Raw genomic sequence first — 16,571 nt, 5'->3', positions numbered from 1 at the left:
TGACATGTATCATATTTTGTACCTTTTGCCAAAACATTTGTGAAATGGTGATACTTTATCCAATGGCTCCAAATTTTTTGTGCTTAAACTAGACACATCATGGTGATTTTGGTGTAGAGTTTGTGAATTTATCATCTGGTTGTGAGTTATGAATTTTTGAATTAGGGTGTGACAATTTGTGTCACACCATTGATGTCCAACTTCATGATTTTCATTACCATGCTTCTTGACCTCCAATTGATTGAATTTGCATGAACCTACTCTTGTATGTCTAGTTTACATGTGAATTTTCTTGGAATTATTTGTGGCATTTCCTAATTGTTTGAGATTTTCTCCCCTGTTTAGTCATATGTTGACTTTTTGTGACACATGTCCCATTTCATTTGTGAAATTCTCATACTTTATTAGATGGACATGAAATTTTACATGAGATAACTAGACATCATCTTTGCCATGGTTTTAGTCCCATTCATTATCATACACCATCTCTGATTTATGATTTTTCAAGTTGATGCATGTTTGGTTGACTTCTTTGAGCATGTTCAAAATTGCTTTGACTTTCTGATTTTCATTGACTGCCTTCCACTTGTCCAAATGAGATGAAATTGACATGCTTACCATGCTGGGTGTGTGATTGATCATGATTTATTTGGTGATTTTTGGAAATGTTTGATTGCTTTTGAGTTAAGTCTTGCTGTTGACTTCTATGAGCTTCTAATTTGCCATGCTTTGACTTCTTTTGTTCATGAAATGATGATGATGATTGATATGAATGTGAAACCAATTGGGTTGTTTCTTAATGTTTGAACATGATTTTGGATTGGACTTGCTTGCTGTTTTGACTTTTCATTTCTTTTGACCCTAGGCTTGTCCTAGTGGTCCTGTTACTCACTTTGAGCTTATGTTTTCAGGTTGACCAACAATGACCAATGAGACCAATTCTTTTTGATTGAGCTTCTTGAATATCATGTCTAACTGTTTGTTTTGTAGGTGGCTTGGCTCACATGCCTTGAGCCTTGTGCCTTGCACATTGCTGCTTGTGTTGACTTTGATTCTACTTCTGTTGCTTAACTTTTGAATTGTATACTGATCTGCTTGACTATTTCAGGTGCTTTAGTTGCTTAGTTCCTTGTGAACTTGCTTTGCTTTGCTTTAATAGCAATTTGCATTGAGGTAATTCTTAATCTTCATGTAGTCTGGAAGACCTGGCCTGTTACTTGGCCAGGCAACTGTCTGAAGTCCTCCTTAAGAGGCAATGTTTGTGATGTTTACATTTGTCCTTGTATAGAGTCAAAGACCTCCTAAGTGAAGAGGCAATTGGCAGAACCCAAGGGATATGCAACCTATCCCCTGCTATTCTGTGTGTCATCTGCTTTGCTCACACCACTGTGTTGATGCATTGCAGATACAAACCCAAGATCTTGTACAATTGTACAGTTGAGTCAGTTTTAAATGTGTAGAAGGGTTCCCACTTTCTGAACCCACACATTCTTGTCTTAAGCTCTCCCAGGCCAGGGATAAGAGCTGTGAAGTCTTATCTTCACTCACCTTTCATCTGCTTCACCTTAGCCCTCAATGGCAAGGTTAAGAGCACATTCACCCAGTTCCAGAGGTTTGTTTGTTGAGGTTGATATGACCCCTCGACTAAAACCTAACCCTTGTTTGAGCCACTTGCTTGTGTATAGTGTGTGCTACCTGTGCTTGTATGTTGTTTGACTTGCTTCCTGTGCAAGTTAGGTTAGTTTAGACTTGCTTCCTGTGCAAGTTAGGTTTTGCTTGGCTTGCTTCCTGTGCAAGTTAAGTGTGTGTGTGGCTTGCTTCCTGTGCAAGTCATGATTAGGATAGGCTGGCTCCCTGTGCCAGTTAGCTAGAAACCTTAACTTAGGGATGATTTTGCATGATAACATCTAGGCTCGAGTCGTAGTCTCCCTAGTTGTGTCTCCCTCTGTTATCTGGTTAGGCTAGTCCTTTATCCCTCGTAGGGGAACTACGTCGCCCTGATCCTCATACCAGATGAGGTACGTAGGCAGGAGATGAGCAGATCTCTCCGGGCGCCTGTGTCTTTGTTTTGTCTTGTTGTGTGCTTGGAAGCTGATGTAAGTCCATCGAGTGGCATTTGGTTCCAGTGTGCGTGTTGTTTGGTTCGGATGCTGATGTAAGTCCAGTGATTGGCATTCAGGCTCCACGTTTGCCTTTGCCTGTGTTGTTTGTGTGCGTGGGGGGGTCCAGCCGAGCTACGAATGCTCTGATTTCTCTCGTCCGAGGAAGATACGTATGCATAGGATGCGATATCCTAGCGAGCATGTGTCGTTTCCCCAGTCCGAACTACTTCGACTCTGATGTCTATGCCTGATAGACTAAGTAGGCCCAGGATGCGATATCCTGCCGAGTCAGTCAGTCTTGTTTGTTTTCTTGTGTCTCTTTCAGCCAGTGTGTGTTGAGCAGTTTTTAGCAACCATTTTCCTTCCTATTGTGCGTGGATCCCGTCGAGTACGACGGATGCGTAGGGGTGCTAATACCTTCCCTTCGCATAACCGACTCCCGAACCATTCTCTTTGGTCGCGAGACCATGTTCTTTCCAGGTTTACTCTGAGCGTTTCCTTTCCCTCTTTTGGGATAAATAACGCACGGTGGCGGCTCTGTTGTTCTTGTTTTCCCGCCGGTTTTTCGCGTGATGCGACAGCTGGCGACTCTGCTGGGGACTAGAGAAGTTGACCTATGCTGGTCCATCTTCCCTAAGCGAGTCTCTCCTAGCGCTCTCTAGGTTAGGGTTTGGTTGCTTTTGCTGTTATTTATTGCATTCATTTTATAATGTGCATTTATGTTTGCATTTATGTTTGCATTAATGTTTGCATTCTATTCATCTGTTCACCTGGCTGGTTGTCTGTTTCTCTCTGTGGGGTGGGAGTTACATGAGGTAAAAGGCCCAATACCCAGGCCATGAGTGAAATCTAGGATACTTAGGAATAGAGTGATTCATGGGAAGCGGGTGGTATTGCGCGAAGCATGCACGAGTCTGGGGGGGAAGTGCGGCCACTTAGCGGAACATTGATATCACGAGCAGTTCAGACCCTGGTGGGATATTATCGTTACATACTTCGGGTGTGTATATGATGATGTTCTGCGAAAGGTTATTTATGCTGCGTTTCTCTCGACCTTACCCTGGCCTAGATGACACCCGTGAGTGGGGAGGGAATGATCATTATTACAGGTACAGTTGGTGACTTGTTGGTGACTTGTTGGTGACTTGTGATCCTGTTGGTGACTATTGGTTCAGAATTTTGGGGTCTCAGATGACTTTGGGTTTCAGATGAATTTGTGGTTCCGAGTTCAAGCCGAAGCTTTGATCCTGTGTTCTGAGAGACACAGCCAACCAGTCGTGTCTGCATCATTTGCATCATAGCATATTTATTTTTCAAAAGAAACGCAATAAAAAAAATACAAAAAAAAAAAAAAAAAAAAAAAAAAAAAAAAAAAACTAATCCCTGCATGCATATCATTTCTCAGGTACATTCCAGAGCTTGTTCACTGATAGAGATGGCAACAGTCCCAGAGTTGAAGCGGAAGACTTGTTCCTACAGCTTTCACCGTGAACCTTTGACGTCTCTGATTGAGTTGAGCAACCTTATGACCAGTGGTAACCAGAAGGGTTTGTTGACCAGTATGGAGATATTCTGACACTGTTGAAGATGGTAGTCGATCCGGTGCCGTTGCAGACTCTTCTACAGTTCTACGACCCAGAGCTTCATTGTTTCACCTTTCAAGATTATCAGTTGGCGCCTACTCTTGAGGAGTACTCCATTCTGCTGAGTGTCCCGGTCCGGTATCAGGTTCCTTTCTTGGATGTGCCCAAGGAGGTTGATTTCAGAGTTGTTGCCAGAGCTCTCCATTTGGGTATCAAGGAAGTCAGTGATAGTTGGAAGTCCAGTGGGGATGTTGTAGGATTGCCTTTGAAGTTTCTGTTGAGGGTAGCTAGAGAAGAAGCAGAGAAGGGAAGTTGGGAAGCCTTTCATGCTCAGTTGGCCGTCATGATCTATGGGATCGTCCTGTTTCCGAGTATGCCCAATTTTGTTGACTATGCTGCAGTCAGTATTTTCATTGGAGGAAATCCAGTTCCTACTCTGTTAGCTGACACTTACTATGCTATTCACAGTAGGCATGGTAAGGGTGGGGCTATCAGGTGTTGTCTCCCGCTTTTGCTCAGATGGTTCTTGTCTCTCCTGCCAGTCAGTGGACCTTTTGTGGATGCTCAGAGCACGCATAAGTGGACTCAGAGGGTTATGTCTCTTACCTCCTATGATATCAGATGGCAATCTTACCGGATGGATGTGCGTAACGTCATTATGAGCTGTGGAGGATTCCGTAATGTGCCACTCGTAGGGACTAGGGGTTGCATCAATTACAACCCGGTTCTTTCTCTTCGCCAGTTGGGGTTTGTGATGAAGGGAAGACCACTTGAGGCTGAGGTAGCTGAAAGTGTGTATTTTGAGAAGCAGAGTGACCCGGCTAGATTGGAGCAGATAGGGAGAGCTTGGAAGTCTATTGGTGTGAAGGATGGATCTGTCTTAGGGAAGAAGTTTGCCGTTGCTATGCCCGATTACACTGATTGGGTCAAGGAGAGAGTAGAAACTTTGTTGTTACCCTACGATAGGATGGAGCCGTTGCAGGAGCAACCACCTTTGATCCTTGCTGAGAGTGTGCCTGCGGAGCACTACAAGCAAGCCTTGATGGAGAATCGCCGTTTGAGAGGGAAGGAGCAAGATACCCAGATGGAGCTGTACAAAGCCAAAGCTGATAGGTTGAACTTGGCTCATCAACTCAGAGGAGTGCGAGAAGAAGATGCTAGCAGACTGAGAAGCAAGAAGAGATCCTACGAGGAGGTGGAGAGCATGTTAGATGCAGAACACCGGGAGTGCTTGAGGCTGCAGAGAGTTGAGGCCAGCTATCAGAAGAAGATCAGAGACTTGGAGAAGCAACTCAGAGATAAAGACATCCAGTTGAAGAAGGAAGTAGACTTGAGACAGGCATCAGAGAACCACCTTGGAGGAGAAGTGGTAGAGCTTAGACGACAACTGAAGGAGAAGATCACTCTTTTGCCAGAATGTTCAGAATGTGACCTGTTGATAGACCAGTGTCAGTACTTGAAGACTCTCATTCCGGGAGGCCGTTTGTCTTAGCTTGTATCTTTGATATGTATGTTGAGAATCACCTCCAGGCTTGTTGGATGGGATTCATTGTTGTACTCCGATTGTTTGGATTTTCTTTGTCGACTTTGTTGTATGATCCTGTTACTCATATAGATGAGGTTGTTGGTTTCACCTTGTACTCATCACTCTTGTGTATGTTGTTTCTGTGCTTCTTGTTGTTCTTGCTGCAGGTTGCCATCTTTTGAGGATGACTCAGGCTCTTTGAATGCCTGAGAAATGAACATATCATGTGCATCATACGCATCATTAGCACCATACTCATATCATTTTGCATAACAGGTGTTCTTGGTCGTGACTTCTCACTCTGGTTCCTGTTCAGGCAGGATAGCTGATCAACGTCCGCACCGCTACTCAACAAGACTGAATCAACAGAGAGGTATGGATCAAGTTCAAGCTGAGTTGGCTGAGATGAAGGCTAACATGGCCCAGTTTATGAATATGATGCAAGGGGTTGCACAAGGTCAAGAAGAACTTCGAGCCATGGTTCAGAGACAAGAGGCTGCAATTCCACCGGTCAACCATGCTCCGCCAGAGGGAGGCCCGGTCAATGATAATAATGTTGCTGCTGCTGTACCCATCAACAACTATGCTGTAGGTGATGAGTTGGGGGGTATTCGAATCAACGGTCAACCTATTGCTCCAGATGCCGCTAATGCCAGAGCAGTCCGTGCCCCGGCCCGTAATCCTGCTCCGATTGTTGACAGACAAGAGGATATGTTCACTCTGCTCAGTGAAGACGAAGACGTTCTGGGAAGGGTTGATGAGAGGGATCGTAAAGTTGATGCCCTTGCTGAGAAGATCCGAGCTATGGAATGTCAGAATTCTCTCGGTTTTGATGTTACCAATATGGGGTTGGTGGAAGGTTTGAGAATCCCTTACAAGTTCAAAGCACCGTCCTTCGATAAATACAACGGTACTTCTTGCCCTCGCACCCATGTGCAGGCTTATTATCGAAAAATCTCTGCGTATACCGATGATGAAAAGATGTGGATGTATTTTTCCAAGATAGTCTATCTGGGGCTTCTTTGGACTGGTACATGGAATTGAAGAGAGATTCGATCCGATGCTGGAGGGATCTGGGTGAGGCCTTTTTGAGGCAATACAAACACAACATGGACATGGCGCCTAGCCGGACTCAGCTGCAGAGTCTATGTCAGAAATCCAATGAGAGCTTCAAGGAGTACGCCCAGAGGTGGCGTGAACTGGCTGCTAGAGTTCAACCCCCTATGCTGGAGAGGGAGTTGACAGATATGTTTATCGGTACTCTTCAGGTGTGTTTATGGACCGGATGGGGAGCTGCCCATTCGGTAGTTTTTCTGATGTTGTCATTTGTGGAGAGAGGACTGAGAGCTTGATTAAAACTGGGAAGATCCAAGATGCTGGTTCCTCTTCTTCTAAGAAGCCATTTGCTGGGGCACCTCGTCGAAGAGAGGGTGAAACTAATGCTGTTCAACACCGCAGAGATCAGAACAGAAGTGAATACCGTCAAGCTGCTGCAGTAACCATTCCGGCACCTCAACCTCGTCAACAACAACAACAAAGAGTTCAACAACCGCAACAACAACAACAGCAACGTCCGTATCAGCCCAGACAAAGGATGCCTGATCGACGTTTTGATTCGCTACCCATGTCGTACGCCGAACTGCTGCCCGAACTACTCAGGTTGGGGATGGTTGAGTTGCGTACAATGGCTCCGCCTACAGTATTGCCTCCTGGGTACGACGCCAACGTCCGTTGTGACTTTCACTCTGGGGCACCAGGGCATCATACTGAGAAGTGTCGGGCTCTCCAGCACAAGGTCCAAGATTTGATCGATGCCAAGGCGATCAACTTCGCTCCAGTGCCTAACGTCGTAAACAACCCTATGCCTCAGCATGGTGGGCATAGAGTGAACAATATTGAGGGGAAAGAAGCTGAAGATCTGGTTGTTAATGTTGATGATGTTCAGACTTCTCTGCTAGTTGTGAAGGGCCGTCTGCTGAATGGGGGTGTCTACTCGGGTTGTGATGAGGATTGTTTGGGCTGTGCAGAATCTGAGAATGGTTGCGACCAGTTAAGGGCCGGTATCCAGGGTATGATGGATGAGGGTTGTTTGCAATTCAGTAGGGCTGTAAAAGATCGTGGACAGTGTCAACTATCACCATTTACTTTAAACCGTCTGAAGGACGTGGACAAAGGGTCGTTAGTGCACCTGCAACAAATGGTACCCCAGTTACCATTTCCGTGCCTGTAACCATCAGTGCTCCAACTACTATCGCCGCGTCTGGAAGAAGGGCTGTTGAGAATAGTAGAGCCGTGCCGTGGAAGTATGATAATGCTCACCGCAGTTACAGAAGGGCTGAAAGTCAGACGAGACCAGTGAATCAAGCTCCAGTGACAATTGGTTTACCGAATAGAGTTCCTGCAACTGTTGGTCCGGCTGTGGATAATGTAGGGGGTCCAGGAGGTTTTACCAGAAGCGGTCGTCTGTTCGCACCGCAGCCTTTGAGGGACAATAATGCTGAGGCTCTCGCCAAAGCAAAGGGTAAGCAAGTTGTGGTTGAGGAAGAGCCTGTCCAGAAGGAAGCGCCCGAGGGGTCATTTGAGAAAGACGTGGAGGAGTTTATGAAGATAATCAAGAAGAGTGACTACAAGATTGTAGATCAGTTGAATCAAACTCCGTCCAAGATTTCTATACTTTCACTGTTGTTGTGCTCTGAGGCACACCGTAATGCCTTGCTGAAGATGTTGAATCTGGCTTACGTGCCTCAGGAGATTTCTGTCAATCAACTGGAGGGTGTGATGGCCAATGTGAGCACCAGGCATGGTGTAGGATTCACCAACCTGGACTTACCGCCTGAAGGGCGGAACCATAACAAAGCCTTGCACATCACCATGGAGTGCAAGGGGGCAGTGTTGTCTCACGTATTGGTAGACACCGGGTCGTCGCTGAATGTGTTGCCTAAGCAGATTCTGAAGAAGATTGATGTGGAAGGGTTTGTGCTTACTCCCAGTGACCTGATCGTTCGTGCTTTCGACGGCTCCAAACGTTCTGTGTGTGGGGAAGTTACCTTGCCTGTGAAGATAGGTCCTGAGGTATTCGATATCATCTTCTATGTTATGGACATCCAGCCCGCCTATAGTTGTTTATTGGGGCGTCCATGGATTCATGCAGCAGGGGCAGTCTCGTCGACTCTCCATCAAAAGCTCAAGTATGTCTGGAACGGTCAGATTGTGACCGTGTGCGGTGAAGAAGAGATTCTGGTGAGTCATCTATCCTCGTTCAAATATGTTGAGGTGGATGGCGAGATCCACGAAACCTTATGCCAGGCGTTTGAGACTGTGGCTCTTGAGAAAGTGGCGTACGCTGAGCAGAGGAAGCCAGGTGCTTCAATTACTTCTTACAAGCAGGCTAAGGAGGTTGTTGATTCTGGCAAAGCTGAAGGCTGGGGCAAGATGGTGGACTTGCCTGTTAAAGAAGACAAATTTGGCGTTGGTTATGAGCCTCTCCAAGCAGAGCAGAATGGTCAAGCGGGTCCGAGTACCTTTACCAGCGCTGGGCTGATGAATCATGGCGACGTCTCTGCAACCGGTAGTGAAGACTGTGACAGTGATTGTGATTTGGACAACTGGGTTCGCCCGTGTGCACCAGGGGGTCTATCAACAACTGGACGGCTGAAGAAGTGGTTCAAGTTACTCTTCTGACAGAGTAATTTTCTGTTGTTTTGTCATTTTGCATGAAAATCCTACGATCTGCCCAAGGCGTAGTGATTCATTGTAGGGCCTCATCATGTTTTAATGATTATCATTAATGAAGGACATTTTTTGAAATCAAACTTTGTGATCCCTGTCTTTCTATTTTTTTTTTCATCTTTTTTCAAAACAATAAAAATGGCAATGTTTTTGTTTTTGTGACTTTATTGAACTCTTTTTCTAAAACAAAGCATTAAACATGCAGAAGCGATCTTATGGCATTCACTATGAACAGTTCTGTTATGGCTCAGTATGATTTCGACAATCCCATCTACCAAGCTGAAGAGGAGAGTGAGGAAGACTGTGAACTTCCTGCAGAATTGGTCAGATTGCTGAAGCAGGAGGAAAGGGTCATCCAACCTCATCAGGAGGAGTTGGAGGTTGTTAATTTGGGTACTGAGGACGCCAAAAGAGAAATCAAGATTGGGGCTGCTTTAGAGGACTCTGTCAAGAGGAGGCTGATTGAGATGCTGAGAGAATATGTGGAGATATTCGCCTGGTCATATCAAGATATGCCTGGGTTAGATACAGACATTGTGGTGCATCGATTACCTCTTAGAGAAGGATGTCCTTCGGTCAAGCAGAAGCTTCGTAGAACGAGTCCTGACATGGCAACTAAGATCAAGGAAGAGGTTCAGAAGCAGTGGGATGCAGGTTTTTTGGCTGTTACAAGTTATCCCCCATGGGTGGCCAACATCGTTCCTGTGCCGAAGAAGGATGGCAAAGTCAGAATGTGTGTCGATTACCGGGATTTGAATAGAGCGAGTCCGAAAGATGATTTCCCATTACCTCACATTGATGTATTGGTTGATAATACGGCTCAATCCTCGGTATTCTCTTTCATGGATGGTTTCTCTGGATATAATCAGATCAAGATGGCGCCAGAGGACATGGAAAAGACGACATTCATTACACCTTGGGGCACGTTCTGCTATAAGGTGATGCCATTTGGGCTAAAGAATGCTGGTGCTACCTATCAGAGGGCAATGACGACTCTTTTTCATGACATGATGCACAAAGAAATTGAAGTGTACGTAGATGATATGATTGCGAAGTCGCAGACAGAAGAGGAGCACCTGGTTAATTTGCAGAAGCTGTTTGACCGGTTGAGGAAGTTCAAGCTGAGGTTGAATCCGAACAAGTGTACGTTTGGGGTGAGATCAGGGAAGCTTTTAGGCTTCATTGTCAGTGAGAAAGGGATTGAGGTTGATCCAGCAAAAGTCAAAGCTATTCAAGAGATGCCTGAACCAAAAACGGAGAAGCAAGTCCGTGGGTTTTTAGGGAGGTTGAACTACATTGCAAGGTTCATATCTCATCTAACTGCCACGTGTGAACCAATTTTCAAACTGCTCAGAAAGAATCAAGCGATCAAGTGGAATGATGATTGTCAGAAAGCTTTTGACAAGATAAAGGAGTATTTACAGAAACCTCCAATCCTTATACCTCCAGTTCCAGGGAGACCTCTGATAATGTACCTGTCAGTGACTGAGAACTCGATGGGGTGTGTATTGGGACAGCATGACGAGTCTGGTCGAAAAGAGCATGCCATATACTACCTTAGCAAAAAGTTTACCGACTGTGAAACAAGATATTCACTGCTCGAGAAAACTTGCTGTGCTTTGGCCTGGGCTGCTCGCCGACTGAGGCAGTATATGTTGAACCATACTACTTGTTGATTTCTAAGATGGATCCAGTGAAGTACATCTTTGAGAAACCAGCTCTCACCGGACGCGTTGCTCGTTGGCAGATGATTCTAACAGAATATGATATTCAGTACACGTCACAAAAGGCCATCAAAGGTAGTATTCTGTCAGACTACCTCGCCGAGCAACCGATTGAAGATTATCAGCCTATGATGTTTGAATTCCCTGATGAAGACATCATGTATCTTAAGATGAAAGATTGCGAAGAGCCTCTTGTCGAGGAAGGACCGGATCCGGATGACAAATGGACACTGATGTTTGATGGGGCTGTGAATATGAATGGTAACGGTGTTGGGGCAGTATTGATCAATCCTAAAGGTGCTCATATACCTTTTTCTGCCAGATTGACGTTTGACGTCACCAACAACGAAGCTGAGTATGAGGCTTGTATCATGGGGATAGAAGAAGCCATTGATCTGAGGATCAAAACTCTTGACATTTATGGAGATTCAGCTCTAGTGGTCAATCAAGTCAATGGAGATTGGAATACGAATCAGCCGCATTTGATTCCGTATAGAGATTACACCAGAAGAATACTGACGTTCTTCAAGAAGGTGAAGTTGTACCATGTCCCCCGGGATGAGAATCAAATGGCTGATGCTTTGGCAACTTTGTCGTCTATGATCAAAGTTCATTGGTGGAATCATGTGCCACATGTTGCGGTGAATCGACTCGAGAGGCCTGCGTATGTGTTTGCAGCCGAGTCTGTTGTGATTGATGAGAAGCCGTGGTATTATGACATCAAGAACTTCCTCAAGACTCAGGAGTATCCTGAAGGTGCGTCGAAGAATGACAAGAAAACCCTGAGGAGGCTAGCTGGAAGCTTCTATTTGAATCAGGATGATGTGTTGTATAAGAGAAACTTTGACATGGTCTTGCTCAGATGCGTGGACAGACCCGAGGCGGACATGTTAATGCAGGAAGTTCATGAAGGTTCCTTCGGTACTCATGCCGGCGGACATGCAATGGCTAAGAAATTGTTGAGAGCGGGTTATTACTGGATGACTATGGAATCCGATTGTTTCAAGTATGCTCGGAAGTGCCATAAGTGTCAAATCTATGCTGATAAGGTGCATGTACCACCAAGCCCTCTGAATGTCATGAATTCGCCTTGGCCGTTTGCCATGTGGGGCATTGATATGATTGGGAAGATTGAGCCTACTGCTTCGAATGGACATCGCTTCATCTTGGTTGCGATTGACTATTTCACCAAATGGGTGGAAGCAGCTTCCTATGCTAACGTTACCAAACAAGTGGTTACCCGGTTCATCAAGAAAGAAATCATATGTCGTTATGGAGTTCCTGAGAGAATCATCACTGACAATGGTTCGAATCTCAATAACAAGATGATGAAAGAGCTTTGTAAAGATTTCAAGATTGAACATCACAATTCTTCTCCTTACAGACCGAAGATGAATGGTGCTGTAGAAGCGGCGAACAAGAATATCAAGAAGATTGTGCAGAAGATGGTCGTTACGTACAAGGATTGGCATGAGATGCTGCCTTTCGCTTTGCATGGGTACCGTACCTCAGTACGTACGTCGACCGGGGCAACCCCTTACTCCCTTGTGTATGGTATGGAAGCTGTCCTACCTGTTGAAGTGGAGATTCCTTCTCTGAGAGTTTTATTGGATGTCAAGCTGGACGAAGCCGAGTGGATTCGAACAAGGTTTAACGAGTTGAGCCTTATCAAAGAGAGACGGCTAGCAGCTGTATGTCATGGACAGTTGTATCAGCGAAGGATGAAGCGAGCCTTTGATCAGAAAGTGCGTCCTCGAAGCTATCAGATCGGTGATCTAGTTTTGAAGAGGATCCTCCCTCCCGGTGCAGATAACAGGGGCAAGTGGACTCCTAATTATGAAGGTTCATATGTTGTGAAAAAGGTATTCTCCGGTGGAGCCTTGATGCTTACAACTATGGATGGTGAAGATTTTCCGTCTCCTGTTAACTCAGATGTAGTCAAAAAATACTTCGCATAAATTGACCCGCTGGACAAAAAGAAAAAGAGTCCAGGCAAAAAAGGGCATCCCGGCGAACCAAAAAACAGAAAGGAAAGGTTCGGGCAAAAATTAGGGATAAAATGAAAAGAATTTGTACACCCGGTAAGTCGAAAACCCGCAAGGGCGGCTTAGGCAAAAATGGGTATCCCGGTGGATTGAAAACCCGAAAGGGCGATCCAGCCAAAAGAGGGATTAAAGCGAAGACTACAGTCTGAGTTGTCTGTACTTCATCGAGCTTTGTCATCCGCCATCTCGAAAGATGTGATCCGTCCAGTCATTCTTCTCAGAAAGCAAGGAGTTGGGAGGAAAACTGATGATCTGTGAGTTATAACAGAATTGGGAAATAGTGGATGCCGTGTTCACGTTGCCATTAGGATAGATTTTTCCTTTTGTGCGCAATTACCTCTTTCTAGGAATTGCTTCCCAATGTATTTGCCTCTTCAGGCACATTTTCAATCAATAAAAGTCGTTATTCAGATAAATAGCTCTTTGGTTTTTATTTTTACTGTTTTGTTTGCAAAAATGTCCGAATTGTTGATAAGCATTGCATATAAGAACATGAAGGCTACACAATAACGTGCAAAAAGATGAAACATTTGAAAATCATTTTGAATGTTGAGGACACTTGAGCGTATCTTGTCCATGCATCCCCTGGGGGCATTTTGTTGTGCTGTTTTTCAGGTTGGCATCCGTGAGGACGTTTCCTCAGCAAATATTTTCCCCAAGCAAGTTTGGAAGCTATCGGAGCTATGTTCCCCTGCGGAGACGTCTGTGGATAGTGCCTTCTATTCCCCAACAGATCTAAGGATTGCCTATCCCCAGCAGGCCTGTATTTGCCGATTTCCTCCCGAGTGAGGCAGACTCATTGAAATTTATCTCCAGCATTTATCCTATCTGTGGACTGAAGGATATCCCCAGCGGAGTTTACCTTCCCCCAGCAGCAGTGCTATTCTCCAACATGAGTGAGAAGTCGTTGCTCTCCTTGCAGAGTCTCCCCGCAGAGTTGGAGTACCCGATCAGTTTTGGCTCCCCAGCCGGAGTTTTTCATCATTTTTGCATTTTTTGCATTTTTAGTGATCATTGCATCCTCAAACTGCGTAGCATTCCCATTCAATATGGAACATTACGCCATAGAAAAATTCAAACATATGCATTCATGTGTTAACCTCACCAGATTGTATCCCCGGCAGAGGCGGATCATTTCATTCAACATCAGCACAGCAAGTCTGCTACAGTTGCTTCGACAGCATTCAGAATTGCTATCCCCACAGAGGTTTATTTCCTCACCCGATGGTGACAGAAAGTTTATTTCTCTCCAGTGAGACCCCCAGCAAGTGGTCAACCTTGCCTTGACATATCTAAAAAGTCGTTTTTGTGATACCGGTAAGTGTCATGCCAGCACCCGCGTGTGTTTCATTTTTGGTGTCGGTAAACACCATTGTTTCGATGTCTGTAAACATCGGGTATTCTCCCCAGTCATCGGTAAATGTCTGGTCATCATTTTTGGCGTCGGTAAACACCATTGTTTCGGTGTCTGTAAACATCGGGTATTCTCTCCAGCCATCAGTAAATGTCTGGTCATTATTGTTGGTGTCTGTAAACACCATTGTTTCGGTGTCTGTAAACATCGAGTCTCACCCCAGTCATCAGTAAATGTCTGGTCATCATTGTTGGTGTCGGTAAACACCATTGTTTCGATGTCTGTAAACATCGAGTCTTTTCTGCAGTCATCGGTAAATGTCTGATAATCCCCAGCTAGAGATTCCCAGTAGAGTCATCGGTAAATGTCCTATCTGGTTTCCAGTTGCAAATATTTGTTTTTTCCCTTAGTGAAGTGTTCCCCAGTCATCGGTAAATGTCTGGTCGTTTGTTTTGATGTCGGTAAACATCATCTTTCGATGTCGGTAAACGTCGAGTCTCATCCCAGTCATCGGTAAATGTCTGGTCATGCTTTGTTTCCTTGTTGATAAAATCAAGATCCCCAGAAGTCGTCGGTAAACGTCTTGTCTGATTACACCACAAAGATTTTGTTCCTCCCCAAGTGGAGACGCCATCGGTAAATGGCCCCGTATGCTTCGATATCGGTAAATATTGAATGCCCAGTTTTATCCGCCATCGATAAATGGCCCCGTTTTCTTCGATATCGGTAAATATCAGATCCCCAGTTGCAGTAGCCATCGGTAAATGGTCGAGTTGAAGTTGATATCGGTAAATGTCAAGTTTCTTTGAAGCCACCATCGGTAAATGGTTTTGCTTCCTTTTACATCAGAAGTTGTTTCCCAGCAGCCATCGGTAAATGGTTTTGCTGAAGTTGATATCGGTAAATGTCAAGTTACCAGTCTCTGACCATCGGTAAATGGTTTCGCTTTTCTGAAGTTGTCAATTGCAGGCGTCATCAGTAAATGACGTGGTTCTTCTTGTATCATATCCGGCAGAGTGCAAATTTCTACGGTTCTTTGGTATTCAATCCCTGTTTACCCTGAAAGTCTGACAGCAGTCGCTCTCATCCATTCGGGTTCCCAGTTGATTGAATAGGGGCAGCTGTAGCACCTCAAATTTGCGCCCATCATTGTACATACATTTTCATATTAGGTCATAGCATAACATGGTCCACTGCATAACATTGCATTGTCCTATTTGCCTCAAGTGCAAGCCAATCAAGAAATTAGGTCAAACTGGTCAGGAGATCAGTCAGTCAAGCAAGCAAGCACAAATTCCATTGAGCCAAGGCCCTAGGGTTGGTCCAACATGTTCACATGACTTGGGGATCCATTTGAAGTGTTTTGGTCAAGGGTTGGATGTTCAGAAGTCATCAGTCAATGCACAATCAGTCAGAAACCCTAAAAGTCAACTGTTGGTCAACTGTCCATTTAATCAGTGATTTGATGATGGAAATTGGTTTGAGAGGTCTCATTCATGTCCATATAGTCCTCATATATCATGTCAAACACCATCATGGAAGAATTTGAAGCCAGATCAGAAATTTCCAAAAATGGAAACTGGACCTGTAATTGAAACCTGCCCAAAATGGAAAGTCTTGATCCTCAAACTTACATCATGATACAAGCTTCAAATGAATTTTTGCCCAACATGAAAGTTGAAGATCTTGTTCTCCCATTTCCAAAAAGTCCAAGAACACTCAATTCCCATGTATGGTTGTCAAGATATGATCAAATCATTTTCACAAAATCTTGAACTTCAAAAGGCCATATCTCTCAAACCATTTGGCCAATTTGGGTGGGGTTTTTTCCCACAAGTCACATTTGACCTCCTCTTTCCAAAAATGTAACTTTCATTCACCAAAACATCACCATGCAAAATGGCCTTTTTGAACTTGCCTTAATTAATTTCAAGTGAGTTGAATTTTGACTTTTCAAAATAATCATTTTTTAACCATTTGGCCAATTGAAATAGTTCAGAAATGTGGTTTTGGTCATGTTACAAAGTCAAATTCGTGCAGTACATACACCCATGCCAACTTGCTTGAAAATTGGAAAGAAAGTACACTTTTACCAACTCTACTCCACATTTTCATGGACCTTGATTCAAGTACCACAAAAACAGCAGACACACATCATTTTTTCTGCTGAATGAAACCCCTAGCAGCTGCCTCCATAACACAGAAAATATCATTCTCTCAAGATTGCCATTTTTCACATTTTGCAAATTCTGCTCAAACTCCCAAAGGACTCGAGCTTCCCTTCATTGATTCATCACCTGGCCATCACTTGGAAGACATTTGGAGCATCAAAACCCAGCTGTAAGCAGCCCTGATTCGACTGTTTTCAAAAGCACTCTTCCATGGCAGAGTTGATTCAGAGCTAAATTGGTGTGTTTCAAGCCAAAGTTCTTCACTCATTCTTCATTTGGGACCTTAAAGAGCAACTGTTTCAAGCATTAAAGACCAAACAACATCCATTTCAACACTG

At 44.5% G+C, this 16,571-nt stretch overlaps 1 protein-coding gene across 1 annotated transcript in view; it reads left to right on the top strand.

The window, feature by feature from the left end:
- LOC127131857 (uncharacterized) overlaps window positions 1-16,571 on the top strand; it is a 52,860-nt gene that overhangs the window by 11,185 nt on the left and 25,104 nt on the right. Inside the window, exon 2 of the mRNA XM_051060748.1 lies at window positions 3,831-4,123. Coding sequence (XP_050916705.1) covers window positions 3,831-4,123 — 293 coding nt within the window. The remainder of the gene's footprint in view (window positions 1-3,830; window positions 4,124-16,571) is intronic.

This window comes from Lathyrus oleraceus, chromosome 3 (assembly GCF_024323335.1).
Source record: "Lathyrus oleraceus cultivar Zhongwan6 chromosome 3, CAAS_Psat_ZW6_1.0, whole genome shotgun sequence".
NCBI lineage: Eukaryota > Viridiplantae > Streptophyta > Magnoliopsida > Fabales > Fabaceae > Lathyrus > Lathyrus oleraceus.
This window is presented reverse-complemented; position numbering and strand designations above follow the sequence as displayed.